At 44.8% G+C, this 27,857-nt stretch overlaps 1 protein-coding gene across 2 annotated transcripts in view; it reads left to right on the plus strand.

Moving 5' to 3' along the window:
- Window positions 1–1,783: 1,783 nt before the first annotated feature.
- The window catches only part of Ipo5 (importin 5), a 35,861-nt gene continuing 9,787 nt past the window's right edge, over window positions 1,784–27,857 (plus strand). The window contains exons 1-15 of one of the 2 annotated variants that reach the window (XR_015638063.1): window positions 1,784–1,985; window positions 8,037–8,117; window positions 10,698–10,890; window positions 12,673–12,775; window positions 13,518–13,614; window positions 13,946–14,050; window positions 16,795–16,917; window positions 17,002–17,122; window positions 18,884–18,971; window positions 19,880–19,986; window positions 22,474–22,598; window positions 22,682–22,771; window positions 22,854–23,027; window positions 24,787–25,005; window positions 26,175–26,258. Coding sequence is in view for 1 of the 2 variants with exons in the window: in NM_001427143.1 (NP_001414072.1) it covers window positions 1,896–1,985; window positions 8,037–8,117; window positions 10,698–10,890; window positions 12,673–12,775; window positions 13,518–13,614; window positions 13,946–14,050; window positions 16,795–16,917; window positions 17,002–17,122; window positions 18,884–18,971; window positions 19,880–19,986; window positions 22,474–22,598; window positions 22,682–22,771; window positions 22,854–23,027; window positions 24,787–25,005; window positions 26,175–26,258 (1,800 nt within the window). In the remaining variant the exon portion in view is untranslated. 2 annotated transcript variants of the gene reach the window in all.

The raw sequence follows: 27,857 nt of genomic DNA on the forward strand, positions 1-27,857 counted from the left end.
CTCTCTCTCTCTCTCTCTCTCTCTCTCACACACACACACACACACACACACACATCAAGATAAAATATCGACTCCAAATTAATGTACGAAATGGTCTAACCTTGAAGAAAACAAATGTGGCCAAAGAATGAATTCCAGGTAGGAAACCAGTTTTACACAATAGTTGTGCTGGCCTGCTGTAGAAAAGAGAACCCTGCCAGTGTGGCAGCTAAAACTAGAGGCGATAACTTTCTCCACAAACCAACTAAATGCCACTGTAGAAGTTTTGGCTGGTTCTTACAATTCCAAGTTAGCCCAGGTCCAAGTTAGCCCAGGGCTTCTGGCCAGATTTTGCATGACCTGACCACGGATGATGTAAGACCAACTTTAAAATCACCCAAGAAAAAAATATTTAAGACTTTCAAAACACACAATTGCCAGAAAAAAAAAAAAAAAAACTTCAAGAAAAATCCATGAGTTGCTGAGCTGCAGTTACCTGCCTCAGGCTGTGGAAACCAATTACTCAGAAGTAGTAGAGTCCTTTTAACTCAAGACACCCTTTTTCCTCCTGCTGTCACCCTCAGCTTAGGCAATGCTTTGGACACACTGTAGGCTTTCAAAAGAGTCTGGGCAAAGGACCTGGATAAATTTGGGGGTTGAGAACCAGCCAAGATTTTTACAACGGAATCTGAATTGTGGAGAAAGGTCTCCCCTCTACAGTCGTAGCTGCAACCCTGATTGCGTTCTCTTTGGGGGCCAACCCATCTATTTTGCAGAACTGGTTTCCAACTGGGGGTGCTCTTTCACTCTTGGGCCACATTGTTTTTTCCATGTCAGACCATTTCATACATTAGTTTTGGAGTCGGTTTTTTCTCTTGGTATGAGCATTTGATTCTCAAAGTGTTTCGATTTGAGTTCTGCTCTCTCAGCTTAGGCAGCCCCAGACAGAATGATGGACCAACCCTGGTGTGTAAGCATTGGAGTTCAGAGAAGAGGAGGGAGGCAGTCTCTGGTCCCCTCCGTGCTGGCCTGCGTCAACTATCATAAGATCAACCACGTTAGGGAGTGGCTCATGCCTTCTCCCATCCTTAGAGAGCAAAGAAGCTCCAAGCACCAGGACGGGTGGCAGTTCCCGGATGGGAGCGTGTGTGCTTCGATCCCGGGTGGAGAAGTGCAGGGGGAGAGACCGTGATGAGCAACCCCTCTTCCGGGACAGTCCCAGGACATGAGTCACAGGACAGCGGAGGGTAGGGGCGGCCTGAGTCACAGGCTGAGGGGGACGACACGACATCACAGGGTCAGACAGATGGAGTGGTCTGCAGAGGCGTGTGTGTCTGTGATCCGCTGCTGGGGAGATTGGGGTGGGAGGTCCCGGGGCCCCAAAGCCCTAAGGCGAGGCCACGCGACGGGCGGCAGGGAAGGGAATCCAGCCAGCCCCGGGCGCCGAAATCTCCCGCGCTCTGGAGCTGGCCCCTCCTCTGGGCCCGGCCTCACACCCCTCGCGGCAGCCCGGCCGGGTCGGCTCCTCCCCACCCGCGCCCCGAGAACCCCAACCTCGTTGTACAGCGGCCCTACGGCCACCACACACACCCGCTAGCCCCGCCTCCCGGCGCGCGCTGGAGTGACGACACCGCAGGGTGCGTGGCCAATCCGCGTGGCCCTCGAGGGGGCGGCCTCGGGCACGCCCCCCGCGCCGCGAGCCAATGGGACACGGGCGCCGGCAGCCGCGGCGGGGTGAGAGGGCGCGAGGCTCCGCCCCGTCCTCCCTTGGCCCCTCGGCCCCGCCCTTCCCGCCCGGCCCCTTATACCCGCGCCGCCGCTGGTGCCGGTCGCCGCGCTGGGCCCGCCCCCAACCCTCCCGCCGGCCCGCCAGCGCGCCTCACAGCTCCCTCCTTCTCTCTCTCACGCCTAGCGCAATGGCGGCGGCCGCGGCGGAGCAGCAACAGTTCTACCTGCTCCTGGGAAACCTGCTCAGCCCCGACAATGTGGTCCGGAAACAGGCGGAGGTAAGCGAATCGGCGGCCCCGCGACCCGAGCGCGCTGATCCTTCCCTTCCGCGGCCGGCCCACTGGCCCTGGGCGCTCGTCGGCCGGCGGAGCGGCGCAGGTCGGCCCGGCTGGCGGACAGCGGCTCCACAGCCCACGTGCGCGCCTCCCGCCCGGCCCCGGCCCTTCCGGCCCGTGCAGCGGCGGCGCCGGTTGCCTCGCCGCCGACCCGCGCACACGTGCCACCGCGCCTGACGCGCTGCCCCGCCCGCGGGCCCCGCACCGGGGCCCCGGACTCCCCGCGTGGCCCACCAGCCCTCTAGGGCGGCCAGACCCGGGCAGCTCCGGACCCGGCCCGCTTCCCCCACCCCTGCTGCTCCCTTCCCCATCCCCGCTCTGGGAAACGTGTGTCCTGCTTGTCGCTGCCTTACGGCGTCTTTCCCTCCAGCCCCTTTTTGGTTTCTGAAAGGAGCTGCACAAGCTGGGTCCCTTCAAGATCGTGTGAAGTTGCCTTTGAGGGATTCCTGCCGACCATCTCGCTCTGCTCTTCAAATTTTGTTTGATCCCTAGAGATTTGGGTTTATAAATGGGTAATACTGGGGAGTGTGACTGTTTTAACTGGGCCAGTGCCATCTCTTTTCATATAACCCAGATCGTTCTCAATCTGTCTTAGTTCAAGAGTTCCATTTCAGATGCAGTTGTAAACCCATTTGCAATAATCCTATTAGCTCAATAGAAGACGGATGATACATTGTTAGTGTTGAAGCTCAGATTTTTGTGAGGTAATTCCTAGGAAAGTTGATACGTGGAGCTCCTTGCGACCCATGATTTTTTAGGAGACTCTGAAGATGTGTCGATACCTTTATTTACAGAGCAAAGATGTATTTTACATGTCGCTAGTGAAGTTGACATGTCTTGTACTTACCGATCTAAAGTTTAAAGTTTTAAACACAGTTGCTAATTTTGCTTTGAGTAGAAAGGATATTCTGGCCACACTTAGTTTAGTAAGTAAGTTGGAAACTTAACTTATGTGTGAAATGCCACTTTAAACTATCTCTTTTTTTAGTGGTACTTTTAAAATTAATTTGGGGGGAGGGAACATAACAAGGTTTGGCTCTAGTTTACAAAGGCCCTCAAACCTGTGGCAGCCCCCGCCCCACCTCCCCTAGCCTAGCTTTCCTTAGTGCACAGGTTCCCATGCCTGCCTTATTCAAGTAAAACACAATATATAGGGTGAAATTCAAACGGTACAATTCTTCACCCATTCTCCACGTTTGAGTATTTCATGAGTCTTCCTTGAAAATGTATCTTTAAAAGCATTCATATATACATCATGTTACCGGAGTGGATTTATAGTATGCATAATTCTGCGATTTGAATTTTCCCTGGGTTCATTTCACATTGTCACCCAGAAGATCACACATTATATAAATAAGGTGCATTATTTATACCAGCATCTCCCTATAAATGAGTACTTGATGCTTGTGGTGTGTTGAAGGTATTCAAGATGGGCTTGTGTACATGGGACTAGATGTACACTTGTAGTGTGTTCACAGTGTACTGTACATGGGACTAGATGTACACTTGTCTGGACATGCTTTGCCAGGTTCATCTTAAAGGTGGTATATGTATTTAGAAGTAGCATGCATGTATTACTTGCAACAGTTTCTGCATGGGATATGGTGATGCCTAAACATTTTGTAACTTTCTGCAAACTCGAGGTAATTTTTTTAGACCAAAGCAAGTTCTTAATCCCACCCTATAATAGAAATCTCCATGTGTTGCAGAGCAGAACTGCTTTGTAATTAGTAAGCTAGTTTAATTCTCCCCTTCCCTCCAGTCGCTTAAGTCTATTGTCAGGCCTGGTGGGAATCTCTCTTCTATTGAGCTAAATACCAGTGTCTGGTTCAGCTTGAATTCCAATTTGGTGCCTGTTGTAAATCTTTTATCTCTTTAGGGATGGTTAGTAGCATTCAGCACATTTTCTCATAAAGAACAATCAGAAACAAATAAGTTAGTACTCTATTCCTAGTGAAAATATTTAGATACTACATTTTTCCTTAGTATAGCTTGAAAACATGATTATATAGAAAATAAGTTTTGTGATACAGAATTTTCTTAGTTTGGCAAAAGAGTAAATTTGGGGTGGGGGAGGTCCTTGATACCATATGGTATAATACTAAGTTGTAAATAAAACTTCCTAGAAAAGTGCATGCACACACGCACACGCACACGCACGACTGCACAGAAGCTCTCAGTGCCCCCCTTTGAATGGGGAATTTGTAAGTAACCTAAACAAATGAAATACTAAGTCTGAGGAAACAAATATGAGAATACTTTACTGGAGCTGAGAAATTGGCACGGGTTCCAAGAGTATATTTGTAATTTATTCAACCAAAATAAAAATACTTAGTTGACACATCAATATCAGACTCTTGACTAAGGTTACTTTTACTCTTAAACAGTGAAAGTCACATTGTTACATTTTTTTGAAGTGGTTGAAAGACTTTAAATTTTCTAAAATGTTTCTCCATTTGAACAGATCATTTAATAGATCCAAGTCTACAAGAACGTTCTAACTTTACAGAAAATGTTTCTCATATTTAAGGAAATAATTTTGAGATGGGCTTGTGTCTTAGTCAGGGTTTCTATTCCTGCACAAACATCATGACCAAGAAGCAAGTTGGGCTGACACTTCCACATTGCTGTCCATCAGCAAAGGAAGTCAGGACTGGATCTCAAGCAGGCCAGGAAGCAGGAGCTGATGCAGAGGCTGAGGAGAGATGTTACTTACTTGCTTGCTTCCCCTGGCTTGCTCAGCTTGCTCTCTTATAGAACCCAAGACTACCAGCCCAGGGATGGCACCACCCACAATGGGCTGGGTCCTTCCCTCTTGATCACTAGTTGAGAAAATGCCTTACAGCTGGGTCTCACGGAGGCATTTCCTCAACTGAGACTCCTTTCTCTGTGATAACTCCAGCTTGTGTCAAGTTGACACATAAAACCAGCCAGTACAGCTTGGTAGCTAGCACATGACTTTAATTCCAGCACTGGGGAAGCCAAGTCCGGAGGATCTTTGAGTTCAAGGCCAGTCTGGTCTAGTTAAGTTCCAGGCCTGCCAGCCAGGACTGAATAAAGAGACCCAACTTCAAAACAGGAAGGAGGGGAGAGAAGGAAGATTCTTTTGGATGTTCATATGTCTTGGGATACAATAACTAATACAAATAAGGAACTAAATAAATAATTGGCAAGCAATTCAAAAGCATTCATAGTATCTACAGTTGGGCATTTTTATCTGACATTAATTGTGTGTGAATTTTAATTCTTTTTTTATTTTTATTTTATGTATATGAGTAGCTGACTTCAGACACACCAGAAGAGGGCATCAGGTCCCATCACAGATGGTTGTGAGCCACCATGTGGTTGCTGGGATTCGAATGAACTCATGACCTCTGGAAAAGCTGTCAGTGTTCTTAACCATTGAGCCACCTCTCCAGCCCCATGAACTTTAATTCTTAAAATTCCTCACTGATAATAATTGTATTGAAGAAGGATAACATTGGAAAATATACTTGATTAGGGAACCAAGATCTTTCTAAAGTAGAAGTTCCTTGCTCCCTCTTTGGCATTTTCTCATGCAAGGAACTGCCCTAAATCTGATGGAGTGAGCAGGTAGAGATCTTCTCTGTGGGCAGGGAGGGGGGTGCAATGCTGGACAGGTTTTGGTTATGTATGGTAGGAATCGCATAAGGTTGGGTCTGTCTAACTCTGCTGGGTAGGGAGTTAAGAGGTTTATTATATTGTTAGTCCTGTAACAGGAGTTTTCCTTCTTTAGGGTTTTTCACTTAGAGGAGATTGTTGCTTGCTGATTATTTGTATTTTTGTTTTCTAGACAAGAGTCTTAACCCTGTAGCCAAGGCTGGCCTGGAACTGCAGGCAGTGTGAGCTTCATTCTTGCTTTGGCCTTCCACGTGCTCTGTATGACTTTTTAGTAACAGCTTTGCTGTGTTCTTTAGTTGCTTTGGTAAAAATTTAAGTGAAAATTTTCAAGACACGTGTATATTTTGTAATCAGCCCATATTTTACATAAATTATGTCATTTTTGTAATAAACTTAGCGCAGCACCTCAGCTTGTAGACCTTTGGGCGCTGTTTTCAGCACTGTTGGATCATGTGTTTTAGATCACGTGTTTTCTATCATGTGTTTAGATCACGTGTTTTATCTCAGTCGGACTGCAGGCCTTAGGTTCGCCTCCCCCACAGAAAGCTTTTCCCTAGACTAAGGTGTTTCGGGACTTAAACTTAAGTAAGGGGGCTGGAGAGATGGCTCAGAGGTTAAGAGCACTGACTGCTCTTCCAGAGGTCCTGAGTTCAATTCCCAGCAACCACATGGTGGCTCACAACCATCTGTAATGGGATCCGATGCCCTCTTCTGGCATGCAGGCAGAAAGCTGTATGTTGTATACATAATAAATATTAAAAAAAAAAACTTATGTAAGTAGAACTCTTGACCATGCTAGTCCCAAGAATGAGACCCAGAGCTGTGGGTGCCAGAGACATTTGAAGAATGGTTGTCTTGGAAGCCCAGGCTCTGTCATTCATTGTTGTCTTCCATTTTAAGTGATTTCAGGGGATCAAGGTGCTCACCTTCTCTGCCAGTATCTCAGGTGCTGTGATGCACTTAGAGGGTTTATAGGGATACCAGGACAGGTTCTCAGTAGCCTTTATTTTCTTCCTGTGTCGTTTTTGAAAATCCAGTGACAGCAAGTAAGGTCTTCAAGTTAAGACTGCTAAGAAACTAAATCTACTTTAGACAGACAGGTAGAAAGGTCATTTATTAAGAGCTTTTCCAGGTACAATACTACAAACGTGCTTAACCTGATCTAGTGTTCAGGTGAGAGGTCCGCTATTAGACTTCTCATGCATGAATTCTTTTCAACATAAGTCGAGACTGGTTTGGGACCTATTCTAACAATTTTGCTTTGTTGTTGTTTGAGATTTTAATATAATTAATTATATTTCTCCCTTCTCTTTCCTTCCTTTAGCCTTCCCATGTACCCCTTCCAACTCTCCTTCAAATTCAGGGCTTAAAAAAAACCCTCATATTGCATGCATATATACATATATATGTGCATATGTTGCTAAATATAGTCTGCTCAGTCTGTATATTTCTTACATGTATGGTTTTAGGGCTGAGTGTTTGTGTACTCCGTCCACAGGGGAATATCACTGAGCTCGCTTTTGACTGATGTCATCTGCCTTCTTCTTACTGCTGACACAGTACTGTGTGCTCCGGTACTACCTTAGGAGAGAAGAAAGGCATTCTGATCACAAAACCACTTTTAATAGATCCAGATTCCACATTGGAGTTTGTTTTTGTTTTTTGGGGGTTTTTTGTATTTTTTTTTATTGTTTTTTAGCCAAATTTCTCTGGACTACAATCATTTGAGAAATAGAATATTCCTTCCTTGAAAATATACCATAAAGAATTTGGATACTTTCTCTTGCTTTAGCTAAGGAGTTTTTAAGCAATTGTGATTTGAAAATGTTGCCAAGATTAAGTAGTTTGTTTTGGGTTTTTTTGGAGCTGAGGACCGAACCCAGGGCCTTGTGCTTGCTAGGCAAACGCTCTACCACTGAGCTAAATCCCCAACCCCCAGATTAAGTAGTTTGATATGTACTATATTTACGGATATCAGAGTTAGCGCTTGTTTGTAGTAGTACATTGTGCTCATGTTCTATTTGACGCTCCTGGAACTGAATTGTCTGTTATGAGCCACAGGGCCATGGTAATCAAACCAGGTCCTCAGAGAGCAATCATGCTCTTCACTATTGAATCTTCTTTCCAGCCCCACATTGCAGATTTTTTATTTACTAATATCTTTTTTGTTAACCAGGGGACATAAGTTTGAAAGTGTGCACACATGAAGAGGTAAGTAGAGAGCTCCTTCCTCACCCGTCTGGAAACTGCCAACGTCGGCAGTGACTCACTGTGTCCTCACCCATGTGTCCTCACCGATTCGCTCATGCAGTTTTCTAACATTTTATCTCAACTTTCCCTTGTCTCACGCAGGAAACCTATGAGAATATCCCAGGCCGGTCCAAGATCACATTCCTCCTACAAGCCATCAGAAACACCACAGCCGCTGAGGAGGTAACGCGCGCTTGCTCGCGCACACGCGCTCGCGCTCGCGCTCTCTCTCTCTCTCTCTCTCTCTCTCACGGAGGGATGCTCAGTGACAATGAGAATCTAATAACTCACTACATATCAGAATCTTTATAGCCTATTAAGGTAGTTAATAATTAGTTCTTTATATATAATTACTTTTAGGAAGATCTTAGTTTTGAGATGGGGGTTGTATATTCTAGGCTGTCCTGGAAATTCACAATTTTCCTGCCTCTTTCAAAATGTCTGGCATTACACACATAACAAATAAATTTTCTAGCTATAAAAATTGGATTCTCTCATTGAACTATTCTAAAGGAAGAAAGAAGTTCTATTTGCAAAGTATTTGAAGAGAAATTTAGATTGACTTATTTTATATGAATGCACTGTACCTGTCCTCAGACACACCAGAAGAGGGCATCAGATCCCATTACAGATGGTTGTGAGCCACCATGTGGTTGCTGGGAATTGAACTCAGGACCTCTGGAAGAGCAGTCACTGCTCTTACCCACTGAGCCATCTCTCCAGCCCTAGATTGACTTATTTTATGTGCATAAAATGTTTTGTGTACATGTGTATATATATGTACCAGATAAGTGCCTACAGACTGTTGTAAACCGACATGTGGGTCTGGGGACGAAACCGGGTCTTCTCGAGAACAGCAGGCACTGAGCCATCCCCAGCCCTCAACAGCATTAACGTTAACCAGATAGTTTGAAAACAAGTTTATAAGACATGTGTGCATGGCCACTTCTACATGAAGCATGTGTGCTGGAGAGAAGCTCAGGAACAGTTTCCTGAACTCACTCTGTAGACCAGGATAGCCTCATTCACAGCAACTCACCTGCCTCTGCCTCCAGAATGCTAGGATTAAAGGTGTGCACCACACTCAGCTGTTTTTATATAATTTTAGAAGAACCATTATAATGAGGATTTAGGCACAAAAGGACAGGTTCCAAGAAAGAAAGGTACATTCCAGATTCTTGCTTTGTTTTTAACTGTGTATATGTTCCTCTGTGTGTGCATGTATATTTGGAGTCCAGAGAGTGACTCAGGTCTCCACACTCATACTCCCCTTTATCTTTGAGACAGGATCTCTCACTGAACCAGAAATTCACTCACTGATTTGGCTAGACTGTCTAGTCAGCAAGCCCCAGGATTTCTCAGGGTTCTGGTTTCTATCCCTGGGATTATGCTACCATACCTAGCTTTCATCTCCCTGGTCTACCATTTTTTTAAAAAAATGGTCTCACATTGTACCTAGGCCATCTGTAATTGTGAGTCTTCTGTCCCTGCCTAGCCAGGGAGTTTGGACCTTTAGCGAATTATCTATTGTACAAGATTCAGATTTACTGGAATTTTAATGTATTTCCTCTGTGGTAAAAATGCCTTTTATAGTTTGCTTTTCTTGTGTGTTTAGTACTTAATTTTATTGTTTCCTACCATAAAGCAGTGTCCTTCCAGTACTGAATGTCTCTTACTATTTAAAAGTGTTAAATGCTTGGGTCTAGAAAACCCTGCCTACAAGCTTTGCATATATAGCAAGGTCCTAGACATTCTCTGCTAACAGTCAAGCATTTGCTTATGATGTTTGTTGGAAATGAAGAGAGCAGTGTACAGTAGCTATTAGCCGGTCCTTCTGTACACTGTAATTCAGAATGGTGTGGAGATCCTCACAGGGTGATTAACAGTAACAGCTGGCTGCTCTGCTCGATGGCTAACAAGGGAGCTAATACTGTGAAGGCAGTCACAAAGTGAAGCCATGTTAAATTTGTGCAAACCTTGATATGGCTCAGGTGTTAGCTGTGAAAGAGCCTCTGTATCCTGATTGTCACTCCCCTTAACTTGTGGTTAACTCAAGAAGTCATCATAAATATATTCCACAGGAGTTTCTTGGCTTTATTTATTTATTTTTGTTTTTGTTTTTGAGACAGGATTTCTCTGTGTAGCCCTCGTTGTCCTGGAACTCACCAGAGATCAGCCTTGCCCCTGCTTTTTGACTGTTGGGATTAGAGGCGTGCGCTGTTGCCACCACCACCCAGCTCCGTAGATTTTAATGTGAATCTCAGTGTACACCTGAGTTAGATCAATACTTTATAACTACTGGCAACTTGCAGATTTGCTCACACTAGAGAATCATAAATGGATTCCATAGCATTTTACCAGAGACTAATGAGGAAGGGCAGTTAATGACAAGAGTAGTCCAAACAGAGCAGAAGGTAAGGTAGGGAGGCAAAGCCAGGTGGGCACGTGATCGATAGTTCCCCAGAAGGATCAATTTGAATTTTCAAGTGTTTGGAGTTTCTTGCCTGTGCAAGATAAGATTATTATGACTATACTGAGCATCTCCCAGTTTTCATCCAAGACCCCCATGACAGGAGGGGCCTAGAGAGAACTCCTACTCCCTTAAATACTATCAATAAAGTTTGCTGCACCTCCCCCTAAAAAAAGAAAAGGTACTTTGAAGTAAGTCGTAAAAATAGGACAATGAAACCCATCCATGGCACAGGGCTGGAAATATTTTCTCTAGTAAGACACAAGGTTAATAACAATGTTATCTATTTATAGGCTAGACAAATGGCCGCTGTTCTCCTAAGACGTCTTTTGTCCTCTGCATTTGATGAAGTCTATCCAGCTCTTCCATCAGATGTCCAGACCGCCATCAAGAGTGAATTGCTGATGATCATTCAGATGGAAACACAGTCCAGCATGAGGAAGAAAATCTGTGATATTGCTGCAGAATTGGCCAGGAATTTAATAGGTTTGTGCACAGTAGGGTACAAGGGAAGGGCTCTTTAGTTGCCTGTTTCTTTGGACATTTTTGAGACCTGGTCCTAATTAGCCTTAATGTCCTGGCACATGCAGCTGCCCCACCCTGTCCTCCCGTGTGCCGTGGATAAGAGCGTCTACGACTGTACCTGGTCCTTTCCTCTCCCTCCACATTGTGTGGCTGGTGCTTCTATAGGCCAGGTTGGTCTCTTGCTCATATGAGTCCTGCCCCAGATCCTTGAATGCTGGGACAGCAGGAGAAAGGCAACATGCCCAACTTTCATGTCCTTTTGGTTTTTAAACTAGAATATTTATAGCTATTGAAAAACTGTATTCTATCAAAATGAATATAATTTTAGATTCTATCTTTATAGCTAAAGATTACAGGTATTTATAAAATCTAATTCTAATATTTTAACAATTTCTATTCAAGGTGCTCTGTAGACAGTTTTTGTCTTTGATTCAGGGTCTCATAGCACATGCATGCTTTGTTGTTTTGTGTTGTTGGACCTATCTTAATCTCCTTGTTTTGTTTTGTTTTTTAAAGATTTATTTATTTATTATATATAACTACACTGTAGCTATCTTCAGACACACCAGAAAGGGCATCAGGTTCCATTACAGATGGTTGTAAGCCACCATGTGGTTATTGGGATTTGAACTCAGGACCTCTGAAAGAGCAGTCAGTGCTCTTAACTACTTGAGTCATCTCTCCAGCCCAATCTCCTTGTAATCATCCCTAAGCTTGAACGGTGGAAGGGCCTTTTGTGGCAGGAGTACGTAGAGTACTTGACTAGTATGTCCAGGACTTAGGGTTTAATGCCTAAACCACAAATAAAGTTAAAAACGGGAATTTGGTTGTTTTCAATGTTCAGCTTTTTAAAAAGAAAGATAATGGTGGAAAGAAAGGAGGAAGAAGACAAACAGATTAACGGGTGTCTAGGCTGCCCCAGACTCATGGTTACTTGTGGCAGTGTGAGCAGTGAGCCTCTAAAGGCCATAGGACCTTGTATGCTTACTCCCTGGGTGTCCAGGCTGGCTGTGGGCTTAGGGCAATCCTCTGCAGCCTCCCAGGTGTGTGGGCTTCTTTGCTTATTTTTTTCCTTTTTTTTTTTTTTTTTCGGAGCTGGGGACCGAACCCCATTTTTTCCTTTTGAACTGAAAGTTGAATGTAAAACCTCACACGTTAGGCAGAAAGCACTTTACTACTATCCATGAGATGGTTTTGAAGTTGCGATTTTCTTGTCCTATCTAAGTTGGGTTTGAGGCCTGCACCACCAGGTCTGGCTTCAACTTTGTATTTTTTTCGTCTTGTTAAATAAACACTGATGGTGTCCTATGACACATACCCAGCACCCTATATGCACTGCACAGTGTGTGCTGGTCATGGGATGCTCTAACAGGGCAAGGCTGGTGTGGGACTATGTAGTGAGGCCCTGCCTCGCAAACAGCAGCATCTCTAGTTCCAGGGATCCCTCCAGAATGAAAGCAATAACTACTTTCATTTCAACAGTTGGGGAGGGAGAAGGTGTGGGTGTAGCTGTGTGTGTGTGTGCCCAAACACTTAGCAAACGGAAGTGCTCCTTACTCTACAGTGTCTGCTGACACCACCACACCGTCCCATGCAGTTGCCCTGTCCCAGTACTGCCGCTGTGGCGGAGTGGTTTAATGGACGTCAGTAGCATGGGAGGCATCTATGCTGCTGTGCATTGTGAGTCACACAAATGTATGAAGTTTGAGCTGTACACTTCATGTCTGGATTTTGTATTTGTAGATGAGGATGGCAACAACCAGTGGCCTGAAGGTTTGAAGTTCCTCTTTGATTCAGTCAGCTCACAAAACATGGGACTCCGGGAAGCTGCCCTTCACATATTTTGGTATATAATCTGTTTTAGTATTTTGAAAACTTTATTGTCACTACCATCTTGTTTTGGCCTGGAAGTTCTGAGTTATAGTTTCTTAAGCTTTGTCTTTGTGTTGGAACCAGTGTGAAAGAAGGAACAGCTGCTCTTCTCACACTTGGCAGTTCCCCTGTGTGTCTGACAGTTCTGAAGTGTTTTCACACAGGACCCAGTGTAACTTTAAAAATCCACTTTGTTATTCTGAACATGGTGACCCTGCAGAAGATGTTTCTGGGTCTTCTGTGGCCATTCCATATTTTAACAGACTTCGTTGTATTTAGAGAAGTGCTTGTCACAGCATTCGGTGACTGCTGCATGGCTGTCTGCTTTGTACAATAGCAGCAGCTGGGTCTGTACCTGTGCTGGCGTAAGCAGTACGTAACGGGCTCTAGACACATCACTGGTGTGGTTCAGTGTTGCATTTAGCTCTCCAGACACACAGTGGTACAGCTTGAGTGTCCTGGGTCACTAAGACTGGATGCAGGTGGTCAGTGTGCGGACCTCAGGTGTGGCTTCTCCTCCCATCCATAGCTTGTCTTCTACTTGAGATAGGAGAAAGGGGGCCTGGAGTGGCCTCTCTCCACTGCTCTCTGTGTGCAGCTCAACTGCCTTCTTTCATTCACCCACTTAGAATGTGTAGTAGGTGTGATTTAAGGACTGGTGAGTACTGGAAAGATGGTATAGCTTTTAAAGTCCGGTCTTCTGAATCATTTCTTAGGAACTTTCCTGGCATTTTTGGGAACCAGCAACAGCACTATTTGGACGTCATCAAACGGATGTTAGTTCAGTGTATGCAAGATCAGGAACATCCTTCGGTAAAACATTTCACTTCTATTTCCACCAGCTTCAGGTCTGACCTGTGACCTGAGTCAGTTGGGTAAAGGGCTGTTTGTACCCACTGTTTTTCGGTTCTGTTTCTGTCGGGGTGAGTGTTAGCATCTCCATGTCCACAGGAAGAGAGCAGCTGTCGGGTAGGCCCTCTTCTACCTTTATGTGGGTGCTGGGAACCAAGCATGTGCTGCAAGCACTATTGCCCTCTTAGCCATCCTGACAGCCCCCATTTTGACTCTTATGCCTTAAAGTATAAATGCTGGATTCACTGGAGTCTGCCGAACCCCTCACGGGTAACTCCTGCCTCCCTTGCAGATCCGGACACTGTCTGCCCGAGCTACAGCTGCCTTTATCCTTGCTAACGAGCACAACGTCGCTCTGTTCAAACACTTCGCAGACCTGCTGCCTGGGTTCCTACAGGTGAGAGCACACCCTCGCATGGGCCGCATGCACTCCTTCCTGACGCTGGTTTCCAGGGATTGCATTCTCATCCATTGTAGGTTCAGTCAGTGGGCATGGACATGTGTACCCATTGAGCCTGCATTCACTGTCCTTGCAAGGGTTCCTGATCTGTGAACTTCAGAAGACAAATGGGAAAATTCATTCTGTCCTTCTACTCTGAGTCACGGGGATCAAGCTCAGATTGCAGTCTTGGCTGCAGGTGACTTTACCTCCTGAGCTATTCTCTGGTTCCCTGAAAGGTTTTTTGAGACAAGATCTATTTTGTTTTGTTCTGTTCTGCTCTTCAGAGACAGAATTTCTCTGACTGTCCAGGAGTTCACTCTGTAGACCAGGCTGTCCTAGAACTCAGAGATCTGCCTCCCACCCCTACACCCAGCCAAGCCCCACTCCGTGGCTGAGGCAGCTTCTGACAGCCTAGCTTCACTCAGACTCAACCCTTTGCTATTGAAAGACAGTTTTCTGGTTGAGTTTTGTAGATTGTCCTTTTAGGATTTTTTTTTTTTATTGTTTTCTTTGTGAGGTAAAATCAAAGGTAGCCTGTGTTTGCCTATTGCTTGCTAAGTAGCCAAGGAGGACTTTGAACTGAGCATCATCCTGAATCTATCTGCCTCCTAAGTCCTGAACTTTACGTCAGTCTTACGAGGTATTGAGAATGGGATACAGAGCTTCCTGCTTACTAGGCAGACAACAGTTTGAGCTACATCTCGACCCTCATAGGCTTTTTTAGCCCTTAATAGTTACAAAAACCTGTCTGTTGGTGAGGTTGTATAAGGGCTTATTTATTAAATTAGCAGATAGCCTATAAGATTTCCATCCCTTTCTGTACAAGGAGAAGGTGAGCGGGAAGAACACACTTGCCCAAGAGCACATTCCTACCAAGTGGAGGGCTCTCATGAGTGCATACAGGGCCGCAGGCTGGCCTTGCTGCCGTTTGCAGTTCTAAGTTTATGCTTCCTCACATTGTTAGTTCCCAGCAACAAGTTAGTTCTCCAAGGCTGCCTGCCTCCTGTCTTAATCACAAATCAAAGATTGGTATCCGTACTGTAGTGGTCCAGCCTTGTCCAACCCCCAACACCTGGAGGTTTTTGAGCAAATATGTGATATCCTAAAATGAAATTAACATAGGTCACACAACTCAATTGTGTGTATACATATTTTAAATGTCAGTACTATGCCTGTTACAAAGTGAAGAAATAAAATGCAGTATAATAAAATAGCTTGCTTTTCCACAAGCAAGTGCTTAGGCACAACTACCCTAGAAAACTATCAGAATAGTCTGTGATCTGTGCACATAGCTAAAACTGGACAGATGGCATTGATAGGTCAAGTCACACTTGTTTTTTCTGTTGGTAAAATTTTCTGACCACAGTGGCAGAGACAAGGTAGACCCAGGGGGCTCAGTGGGATAACCACACCAGCCCAAGGGCAAGCTTCAGGGTCAATGAGAAATTACGGTGGAGAGTGATAGAAGATGATGCCTGATGTCGACCTTTGGCTTCCACACATGTGGGAGAATGTGGTACACTGTGCACATAGCAAAGTCCACATGCGTGGGTATGTGTGTGCAGTATCCTGTGCACATAGCAAAGTCCACACGTGTGGTAGTGTGTGCAGTACACTATGGAAATACCAAAGCCCATATATGTGTGAGTGTGCAGTACACTCTGCACATAGGAAAGTCCACATGTGTGGGAGTGTGTATGTAGTACACTGTGCTCATACCAAAGTCCTTTACGATAAAATGGTATTGAATTTATACGTGACCGTATATACTTTACAATAAAATGGTGTTGAATACGTATGTGACCACATATACTTTGGTGTAACTGGCTTCTGATACCTAACAGGAGGCAGATGCTCTGTAAGAAGTTGTGTTCTTTAGGGAGCAGTGACAGACGGGGCTGCGTGTGGAGGCCCACTTCCTTAATTGCAGCACTTGAAGGCAAAAGCACTGGGTCTCTGAGTTTTGAGGCTAGCCTTGTGTACATGGTGAGCTCAGGCTAACCAGAATTAACACAGTGGATCTTGGCTCAGAAAAGGTTTGGGCGTAGTCACTATATACACAGTTTACCCCTCTTTTTTGTTGTAATTGGTCCAACCTGTGATATAACTAAAGCTAAAAATAAGTTGTTACATTCTAGGCTCAGATCATATGATTTCCCATTTTTAGAAACACTTGGCATTTGTGATGATGGGAGATCTATGGTGAGAGAACCTTGCCATTCCTTCATCAGCCAGAGCAAGCATCTCCTGGCATTGACTTTTCTTGACCTCAATCGTATGTCAAGCAAGAACTGCTTCCTAGAAGAGATTGCATTCTAGACATGGGCCATATAGGTTTCAGAGTGGCTATATGAACACATGTGCTCAGCAGTTTAGAAGAGGTCCCCTTTCTCCAGGCCCTAACTAGTGTTTTGTGATTAAGCCATTCTTACAGTTAGGATGCTGTTTCACGGTAGTTTAGATCTGCCTCTTTCAGGACTCAGGCCTAAGTGTAGTGTGTGTGTGTGTGTGTCTGTCTGTCTGTCTGTCTGTATCTGTCTGTGTGTTCCTCAAAGGGAAAGGTATTCTCTTAACTCCAGGAACACATTTGCACTTGCCTGATTGCACTGATCAAGTATTTAGTGCTTCTTAGGAATGAGGCATTGCATCACAAGGTGAGTCTTGAGCACAACATTTGTTTTCTGTTTCCTCATTTGTAGGCTGTCAACGACTCATGCTACCAGAATGATGATTCGGTCCTAAAATCCCTTGTTGAGATTGCAGATACGGTGCCAAAGTATTTGCGCCCTCACTTAGAAGCAACTCTACAGTTAAGTCTAAAGGCAAGTTGACTCCCTAGATCAGTGCTCTGCTTGTTGTGTTCTAGTAGTCTGCACTACTGAATGTGTGCGAATTTGTCTTTGTAGTTGTGTGGAGACACTAACCTCAATAACATGCAGCGCCAGCTTGCCCTGGAAGTGATCGTGACGCTGTCGGAGACCGCAGCTGCTATGCTAAGAAAGCACACCAATATTATCGCACAGACCAGTAAGTCAAAGCTCTGTGACGACGGTTGCGATGGGGACTGTCCAGTCAGTTCGCTAGGACTGTGTGGCTTCTCAGCTTACTCAGTAATGAGTATGTGTTGAGTTAGGTGAATCTGGGGGATGCCTCTGTCTGTACATGTTTGGTGAACCCAATATTGTGGATCTGCTTTTAGTTAGGACTTTGCGGATCTCTGAAACCTGGTAGGTATTAGAACTGAAATTGGCATTCTTAAATTGTGTGCAGAGTTCATAGCGTACAAACTGATGAAGAGAGAATGGACACTGGGAGCAGACAGGACCACTCAGCTCTCCCCCGGCAGGGAGGGCTGCATGTGCTCAGGAGGCCCATGCGATTGTTGTGCTGTGGACACACTAGCTTTGGGACCAGCCTGTCCCTTTTCATCATGAGCAGCAGGTATCTGAGCAAGATTTAGACGAAGGGTGGATGGCAGGAACAAATATGTCTGTTGCCAGTTCCAGACAAAGCCAGCAGTGACATACTGAGGATTGGAAGCAAAGGAAACTATTGTTACTTATTGATCTAAGAGTTTATAAGGTTATTAATGATAAGAACAGGAAACATGGTAGAAACAACAGGTAAGCAGATGAGACCCGGTCAGGCCATTAAGAGACCAACAGAAATAAACAGAAGTTCTCATTGTAGTCAGACTGTGGGAGTTGCTCACGTAGACCCGGTCTACAGCTGCTATGAGGGAGCACGGTGCTAAGGGGCTGGCCAGAATGGGTCAGATGAGCATCATGGAGAGCTTGGCCTCATAGCCAAGGTGCAGGGTTTGTTGGTACGTTGAGGAAGGAAGCAGAAAGAGGAGTGTAAGAAAGAGATGGCTCACATGGAAAGCACAACCACAACTGACCTGTGAGACCAGTGAGGAGAGGTCGTGAGACAACTGCTTACTTACACAGAAGAAAAATTCCAACCCCAGATGTGTTAAAAAATAATAATTTGTAGTTGGTTAAAGATCCAAGTAAATCTAGATAGGTTTTCTAAGTGGAAGTTTAATAGGAAAGCACTTTCAATGCTTAGTTACAAGCCAGAGATAAAGATACCAGTATAATTGCAAATACTAAATTAACTGTCTACCAAAAGACAAGGCTCAAACTAACAAGGTCTATTCTAGGCCAGCCTGGGCTGCGAGAGACCCTGTCTCAACAGCTAAACCATGAGCTTAAGGGAAAAGGACAATTGCAACAGATACAGCTAACAAAGCTCTTCTCGAGAGATTCGTAAGGCTTAGCATTGGAAGCTCTCAATAGAAACAATGGTGGTTAATCAGTGTGAGTTGCTAAGAGGTATGAAGGTGCCAAGGAAGAAGCAGATTGGGGGATGCATGCAGTTTTCCCTGTTACTCATGCAGAGTGATCTAAAGAACTCAGAACCTGCCAGCCTTCACAGGCATTCAGGTCCCAGGAGGCAGTGGCTGGTGCTTTGTAGTTCTGTAAGGCTTGCTTGGACCACTCGTAGTCACTTCTCTCCATCCACATTATGTAGGTTCCAGGAGAGAACCAGTGCATCATGAGTATTCTGAAGAGAGTCTGCTTGCTTGAACACAAGGCTGTAGAACCTGTGTGGCAAGCTTGCTGGGAAATGCGATCCTTTGAAGAAAAAAATCAGTCTCACTTAAATTTCTGAAGATTTCTTCTTTTTTTTTCCCCTTTTTCTTTTTTTGGGGGGGGTATTAAAAATAAAACACATCGATAAAATAAATTCAGTCTTGAGGTATAAATTAATTCTTGACCTTAGTTCCTCAGATGTTGGCAATGATGGTTGACCTAGAAGAAGACGAGGACTGGGCAAATGCTGATGAGCTAGAAGATGATGATTTCGATAGGTAATCTACAAATCCTGGGTTAGGGCTAGAAGCCTAGTAGTGAACAGAGGGCGGGGCTGAGACTGCGGGATCTGAGACCTGTCTCTCCTTACCAAGTTGTATCTCTAAACTCGTTAAAGTTTGCCTTTCTGTTAGGTGCATTTTTGTATCACTTAATGGATCATCTTAAAACAACACTTTACTTGGTTAGTTCAAGTTAAAGCAGGAAGGATATCCACGACAGCAAAATGTATACATTAGTCTGGGGTTTTTTTTCAAGAATTAAGTCAGTCGCTGGCTGTCTTTCTGTGTGTGTGAGAGGGGGGGATGGAGAGGGAGGGAGACATCAAGATCTGGTCTGTGACCGATAGCAGCCTGAGTACGTCTTGAGACATCTTTTTTTTTTTTTTTTTTTGGTTCTTTTTTTTTTTTTCCCGGAGCTGGGGACCGAACCCAGGGCCTTGCACTTCCTAGGCAAATGCTCTACCACTGAGCTAAGTCCCCAGCCCCGTCCTGAGACATCTTAGAGGCAGATGAGCGTCAGGTGCACCTGCTGGTTCTGAGCTTCTGTTTCAGGTGTCTGCCACAGGTGAACTGAATGTCTTTCTAGATTAGGAGAGACACAGTTTTCCTCAATAGCTGATTTACTTAATTCTTGAAAAATAAGCTGTGGACAGCACAACACCGCAGACCTGGTAGACGGAAGTTTCCATGTGCCAGGCTGGAGGTGTAGACCGCCTATCTAGCACTCACCCGAAATGCAAGAGCCCAACATCCACCCTAATTTAGCACACACAATGTTTTACTTACCCTCCTTTTCCTTCTCTACCTGGAGGGTTCTAAGCCCACAACTTACAGCAAAGACCGAATTCTTATCAGATATTTGCTCTGTATCCTTTTTGCTTATTCTAATTTCATTGTGTATTTAGCAATGCAGTTGCTGGTGAGAGCGCATTGGACCGAATGGCCTGTGGACTGGGTGGGAAGCTCGTCCTGCCAATGATTAAGGAACACATTATGCAAATGCTTCAAAACGGTGAGCTCCCTTTCTGACTTCTCGTAGTCTAGTAGCGGGTGTGCCCTTCTTAAGCTTAAGCTCTGACAATCATGTAGACTGTTTACAGTTAATCTGCTTGTTTCTAGAATGTTTAACCTAATTCTTATATTCTCCTGACGAAATTCTATTCAGTCTAAAACTAAAGACTGTGTTCTTAGGAGCCATGCATGGGTACCATTTTTGTAGTCCCCACACTTGTGAGCCTATGAAGAGGTTCATAAGTTCAAGGCTGTCTCAACAATAAAGTTTTACCTTAATGCTGAAGATATCATTACTTCTCTTCCCTCTAGAACTAGCATCAGTGCATAGAGGTAGGAAACTTTTGTTGTTGATTTGGCTTGGGGCAGCTGCTGTTTTAGGTAGCCTGGAACTCTGAAGCCTGGCATTGGTGATACACAGCTGTGATGGAAATGGACAAAATGAGACCCTACCTACAAATAAATAAATCAATTAATTTAAAGATAGGGATAAAAGGGGAAATTTTTCACTGGGTACAATTAGAAGCCAAACCATTTGTGTTAGTTGGTTATTGTTCCTTGGTCAGCTGTGTTCCTATAGTCATATCAAACCCATATTATTGTTACTTTTGCTTAATTTTAGTTTGTTTTCTACTTAAAAAGTTGATAAGGATGATCGTTTTTACAATTTAAAGTACAGGTGTGTGAAGCCCAGAGAATATTACAAGAGTATGCAAGCTGGGTGTAGTAGTCACACTCATTATTCACAGAAATAATTGCATGTGTTTGAATTTGGGTCTTAATGTGTACCCTTGGCTAGCCTGGAACTGTTAGCTGACCTTGAATTGAGAGTGATCCATTTGCCTCTGCTTCCTGAATGCTAGAATTAAAGGATGCAGTACCAGGCCTGGATAGACATACTTTTATTGTGAAGAACAACTATTATTCAAAGCAAAAAGGAGAATTGTAAGAATTACTGTATTTGTGTAATATTTTTAAATACTTTAGGTGAGTTCTCATATTATTGAGCATATTTATCTGGTCTTGGAATTTCACACATAATCTCTGTACGCTGTTCTTCAAAGGTAGAGTAAAAGAATGTTACAGGAATAGTGTTGACAGTGAAAGCCCTTGAGAAAGGCCTTTGGGGTTCTTGGCACTGAACCATCTATCCTCACACCACAACTTTAGTATAAACTCACTCATTTATGCTTAGCTGACTTCACTCTAGGAAAAATATGAAGCTACAAAGCCTGTGTCACTGTAATGTAGTAAGCAGGAATGCTTAGAGATGAGCCTGTATCTCAGGAGCAGAGATACGTGCTTAGCACGTGTGGAACCCTGGAAGTCCTCCAGAAAAAAGGTGGGGGAAAGAAACGATCCAGAAACACAGATTGTGTCCTACTTGATTATACACTTTCCCCTGACCTCCATTTCTAAATAGCTGGGTGTTTGTTTTTAATTGAATTACATTTATTTAGTTAATTAGGGTGATTATATGTTGAGGCAAACGTGTGCCTTAACACACATGTAGGCACAGGGGCCTCTTGGTGGAAATCTCTTCTTGCACTGTGTAGACTCAAGGGACCAAACTTGGTGGGCTTGGTGGCAGACCACTTACTACCTGTTGAGCCATCTTGATGGCCCTACTTTGTGTTTCTGGGATAGGTATTTGTTTAGCTGGGCTGGCTAGTTAAATTCCTGATCTTCTGAAATTGATGTTATGTGCCACAATGGACCAGCTGCGTGTCTTATTTAATGAACCCAAAAAACAAATATATAGAGTCCACTAAAATAAGCAGTGCTGAATTAATGTTCTGTAAACCAAAAACAACTAGCTGTTATTAATGCTAGAATACAGATGAGTTTTACCCAATAAAAATATTTGGACAATGAGCATCCTTCCCTTGGCTTTTCCTCAAAGGCATCAGTCTCACTAGGAAACAGTTTGGGGCACCAAAAGTCCTGGTATTTGTTGCTTACAGTGAATCATATAGAAACATTGGTTTTGTTTTGCATTTTTGGTCCCTTAGGTGGAACCCAGAGCCTATGAATGGTGGGTAAGCACTCTACCATTGAGCAAGCTGTAGATGCAACTCAGAAAAGTCTTCATCTTTGGGAGAGAAAGCCAGGACATAACTACAGTGAGGCAGGGCGTGGTGATGCCTGTCACCCCCACATTAGGGAATGTGTGAGGGGAGATTTCAGGCTCAACCTCAGCTGGACATCTGCAAGGCTGTGTCTGTCTGAGAGTAGAAAAGAAGCCAGCCAAGTTAGATCAAGGTCCGTTTCTCTGAAATACACATAGGAAGTGTGTTGTTGTTCTGTCTAAATGCTGCAGAGCCCCGGGCCTGCTTAGTCTCCAAGGCCAGACAGGACTGGACTCATCCAGGGTGGCATGGCTGTAGAGAACAATTTTAACTTTTATTATTGTTTTACATTTCTCTCTTCCAGAATTAGTATGGGGATGAGCATCTAATTACTTTCCTTCTGTGTCATTCTTTCACAGCTGATTGGAAATACCGGCATGCGGGATTAATGGCCTTGTCCGCCATTGGTGAAGGATGCCACCAGCAGATGGAAGGAATTCTCAATGAGATTGTAAATTTCGTCTTGCTTTTCCTCCAGGATCCTGTAAGTACCAATAAATGCCTTGTAATTATTTAAGTCTCATGTGGGATTTGTTGCCCTTACTAACCTAAAGGAACTTGTTCCAGCACCCAAGAGTCCGGTACGCAGCCTGCAATGCCGTGGGTCAGATGGCTACAGATTTCGCACCTGGTTTTCAAAAGAAATTTCATGAGAAGGTGGGTACCAAGTGCTCAGTTACCTGCACACTTTAAAGGGAGGGTGGATACGCATCTCAGATCACTTGGTTGAATTTTTCAGGTGATTGCAGCTTTGCTTCAGACCATGGAAGACCAAGGCAACCAACGGGTGCAGGCCCACGCAGCAGCTGCCCTCATTAACTTCACGGAAGACTGTCCCAAGTCACTGCTTATTCCCTACTTGGATAACTTGGTGAAGCATCTGCATTCCATTATGGTGCTCAAGCTCCAGGAGGTGAGTTTTGAGATTCTCAAAGCCTCTGCATATGACATAAGGTTTGCTGGACAGGTGAGAGCTGAGACAGGCACTGTCACTGGGACAAAAACCTAAAAGCAAAAGGCAGATGCTCCAGGCTCTTCAGCAACTGGTAATTTTGGCAATTTCTTTCTTTTTTTTTTTTTTTTTTTTCTTTTTTTCGGAGCTGGGGACCGAACCCAGGGCCTTGCGCTTCCTAGGCAAGCGCTCTACCACTGAGCTAAATCCCCAGCCCCAATTTTGGCAATTTCTAAAGTTAGGAAAGACAGTCCAAAGTAAAAGTCTCTGGAACAAGTTGGGTAAAAAGAGAGGTGTAGGGGTGACTAGCCAGAGTGACAGAAGACACAAACATGTTCAGTTCTGAGTCAGGGAAAGAATTTCTGTGGTGCCCAGCTCCCAATTTCTGGGATTATAGGAGTTTGCCACCACAGAGGCCGTACATGACAGCCACAGTGTCAATTGCAGGGCACCGCATCCGAGCTGTGCTGTGAGAGAAAGTGGAGAGGACTGTGAACATGGGTTTCTGTTAGGAAAGTGAGGTGCATGCTAAAGAGCCTGGGGTGGAGGCAGCCCTTGTCTGGCCGTCCCTTGGGAGACTAAAGCAAGGAAAGCCCAGGTTCATGGCCACCCTTGAGGCATGGCATGTCTCAAGACAGTAATGAGGCAGAGCACAGAACATAAGGCTCCCTGTCTCTGTTGGACCCTGCCAACACAAACCCATACATGTCACATGGCCACGTTAGACAACTCAGTTCCTGTATCTGGTATTGATGCTAACAAGTGACACTGGAGTGTGGTTAGCGAGCAGGGATGTGAAATGTGGGGAATACCCCATAAATAAGCACAGCAAAAGGCTTGTCCAGGCATCGAGTGTCAGACAGACAGAGGCAACATGGGGGTGGAAATAAAGAAGGTGAAGTCATGGAAGGTGAGGAGGCTCCTCGTACAGTCTGGATTGGCAAGTGGATTTGGACAGACAGAGAACTTGACGGCAAAGAGAACCTAGCTTGTTGGATCCCGAGGGCCCATGTGTGGAAGTTGGTTGAGATGGGAAGAGGAGGGCAGTGTTGAGGTAGCCTAGGAGAGGCTGCTCAGGATGTTGTTGCCATTGACAGAGAAATGAAGGACTCTGGAGCGGTGACTGGTTCTCAGTAAAGAGTGCTATAGTGTTTATTGCCAGCACACAGCACAGTGTTCATGTCTGCTGCAGGCAGAGGGTTGCTGTCTGAAGGACTGTGGATGAGGAAAGCACATTTTCCTAGAAGGGCCATCCAGGGAGCTGTCAGAACATAAGGCAACCTGTAGTCAGGACCCACAGCCACCCGGGGCATAGTCTGAGCTGGGATGAGTCACAGACGGGATTTTCTCGGAGACACAGTAGGGCAGCCTAAAAGTATTGTTTAAATCAGTGAGCAAAAGGTGAGCTTTATCTATTTAAAAAGAAGAAAGAAAGGAGAGAAAGAAAGAAAGGAAGGAAGAAAATTAAAAATGAGTTCATGGTTGCTCACGACCGCTAATAAATAGACACACTCAAGGCACACACACATCCATGCAGGTAAAACACAAACCAACCAACACCGCACAGGCACACAGCCAACTGCTGTGTGATTGTGAGTTCAGCAGCTGGGCTGTGTGCTTCTGACTTCTGGAGGGCGGCCATAACATCTGTTCAGAAAAATAGTCAAGAGGTAGGTTCCAGTCAGTTACTGAAATGATCGCTTTCATGTCTTCCCTTCAGCTGATTCAGAAAGGCACCAAGTTAGTTTTGGAACAAGTTGTGACATCCATTGCATCAGTTGCAGATACTGCAGAAGAAAAGTTTGTCCCCTACTATGACTTATTCATGCCTTCACTGAAGCACATTGTTGAGAATGCAGTCCAGAAGGAGCTGAGACTGCTGAGAGGGAAGACCATCGAGTGCATCAGCCTCATTGGTCTGGCCGTCGGGAAGGAGAAGGTAAGTGATGGGATTGTGTCCATCAGGTAGGCTTCTCTGGATGGCATGGCTCCAGGGCCTTGGCAACTGGGGGAGGCTGTTTTCTGTCTAATAAACGGTTCTCTGAATGCTAAAGGGTTTTTCGGGTTTTGTTTTGTTTTGTTTCTCTTAACCATCCCCTCACACATTCTGTTTTAAATAGAAATACATAATTCCCTACTCTTTTTCATTGTTAATATTAATGATTCTGATTTGGTCTGGTTTCTTGGTTTCTTTTCTCTCTTTTTTTTTTCCCCAAGAAGTTTCTCTGTGTAGCCCTCCCTGGCTGTTCTGGAACTCCTGTAGGCCAGGCTGGCCACAAATTTCAAACATCCTAGTTTAGGAATTAAAAGTCTGTTATGCTGCCACAACCCGGCTGTTCCGAAGCCTGGTTTTTGTTTTTATTTTTCAAGAGGTGGTCTCTCTGTAGTCTTTGACTGTCCTGGAACTCACTCTGTAGGCCAAGTTGGCCTTGAACTCAGAGATCTGCCTGCCTCTGCCTCCCAAGTGCTGGCCTTAAAGGCGAGCGCCATCACCCCTGGCCATATCGTTACCTACTTACTTTTGGATTGATTGTTGTAAGGGCACTAAGCCTAACCAAAACGTAGGTGTGTGCATGCGTGGGTGTGAGAGAGAGGCGGGTGGGGAGGGAAAGAAAGAGAGAACAGCAGTTAAATAGAAATCATATAAAATACTTATACACTTTCATAAAGCAATCTATAATTTTCTTCCTTTATTCACAGTTAAATTACATAAACTATAAACTAGATTTTAATGCAATTAGAAATTTCTTCCTTTCTACCTTAAATTTGAAGTATATTTTCTTAGAGCATTATGTTATACAATACAGAAAAAAACATTTCTGAATAATTTTATCTGTATGACTGATCCAAAAGGAAGATATAGATTTAAGACTTATTTATTGGGAGGTTGGGGAGCATGTGACGATAGTTACTTCTCTCCTCCGTCATGTGCTCCTTGGCATGCTGAGCCGTCTTGCTGGCCCAGGACACGGCTGAAGCTTGTTTAGTGTTGGGAGGGTGGTGGTTTTTGTGTTGCCAGTGTTTTACTACTGCAGGGGAGGCAGAGTGGGGAGCAAGCATAGGACATCTCTGATGGGTGTAAGGTGATGGCTTCTGTGCACTCTCTAGTTCATGCAGGATGCTTCGGATGTCATGCAGCTGTTGTTGAAGACGCAGACCGACTTCAATGACATGGAAGATGACGACCCTCAGGTGAGCAGTGCAGTTGGCGTGTGCCTGTGCGGTGTTGGCTGGTTTGTGTTTTACCTGCATGGATGTGTGTGCGCCTTGAGTATGTCTATTTATTAGCTGTCGTGAGCAACCATGTGATGAACCCAGGTCCCCAAGAGAGCAAGTGCCCTGTCTCCAGCCCACATGCTAATTTTAAAATGGTGACAGCTTTCTAGAGACACTCTTAGTTTAGCCTCTGGCTACAATGACCTTGGTCATTCGCTGTTCCAGAACTGTTTCTCAGCCCTGTTAGCCTTAGTTCCTGTCTTCTCAAAGCTCAGGTTTGTTGCTTTGGCGGACTCTGTATTTGGCCCTGCTTGCTTTCTGGAGCAGAGCTGTTCAGAACTAACTGTACTGTGGATTTCTCCTCATACGTAATGACTCACACATCTTTCTCAAGGGTAAAGTATGTCTTTTAGGTGCCTCTTGGCTGTTTGCCATTGACTTGTGCCCCTTGTTAAGAGTCTCAGCCCTTGTGTGTATGTCGAAGATGTAGGCTCTGTTTCCTCAGAGGGAATGTCTGTGTGCACGTGCTTGGCTGAGTCCTAGTCTTCGTAAAGCTTTCTTGCTGTATTCTCAGTGGTTTTGATAACACTGGTGCTTAGCCTAGTCCTAATGGTATTGGCAGTGCTAACATCTCACAAGGCATTGAACAGTTAGAGAACCATCACCCTTACAGGACCTTTCTATGATTACTTCTCAGCTACATAGGAAAGTCCCGCTGTGCAGAGACTCATCCTCTTTGGGTTTTCCGTTCTTTACAGTGCAGTAGTGTGTAAATGAATTCCCACTTACGTTTGTGTAGCAGGTAAAAAGGCTGGAATGCAAACAGCTAAGAGTAGGGAGGTTGGAGACCACAGGCTGTATGGAGGGAGTGTGGGAAGGAGGACTGCAGTGTCAGCTGTATATTTGCAAATGCAGAATGCTTGGTGTAGAGGAAATAGACACAGAGCACGTGGGATGAGTAGACTTTCTTCACAATTAAGTAGAAATTAAAACTCCTCTGATATTTCATGTTGTCCCCAAGCAGAACAGCTGTTATCGAGAAAACAACGACCGCATGCTAGATTATGGTGACTTTGAGGACGTAGGGGATGAGGAGTCCTTAGTTCACCACTTTGGGGAATGTTAACCCCAGCATGTGGGAGGCAGGGCAGGCTGGTCCACATAAAGGCAGATGCAGTGTTCAATACCTTTAATCCCAGAATTTGGGAAGCAGAGGCCAAGCTACTTTATTATATAAAGAATTCCAGGTCAGCCAGGACTACACAGTGAGACCCTGTCTGAAAAAGACTAAAACTAGTGCTGCAGTGCTGCTGTGGAGCTGCCTGTGTTCCTCCTGGACAAATGCCCATAGGAGTCCAGATCCCGCAGTCTGTCTCTTCACAGTAGCACGGAGGCAGCAACATACAAGTGGGTAATGAAAACATGGTACACGTGCTAACTAGCATGTTAGTCAGCTAGGAGAGATGCAGTTTGCAGAAGAACCGGTGACCTAAGAAATGGAATGGCACTGGTGGAGGAAGGGTGTAGGCAGGTGCCAGACCTCAGGAAGGGAAGGACCAACCAGAAGGAGGCATG

This window comes from Rattus norvegicus, chromosome 15, assembly GCF_021556685.1.
Source record: "Rattus norvegicus strain SHRSP/BbbUtx chromosome 15, alternate assembly SHRSP_T2T, whole genome shotgun sequence".
In the NCBI taxonomy this organism is placed as follows: domain Eukaryota; kingdom Metazoa; phylum Chordata; class Mammalia; order Rodentia; family Muridae; genus Rattus; species Rattus norvegicus.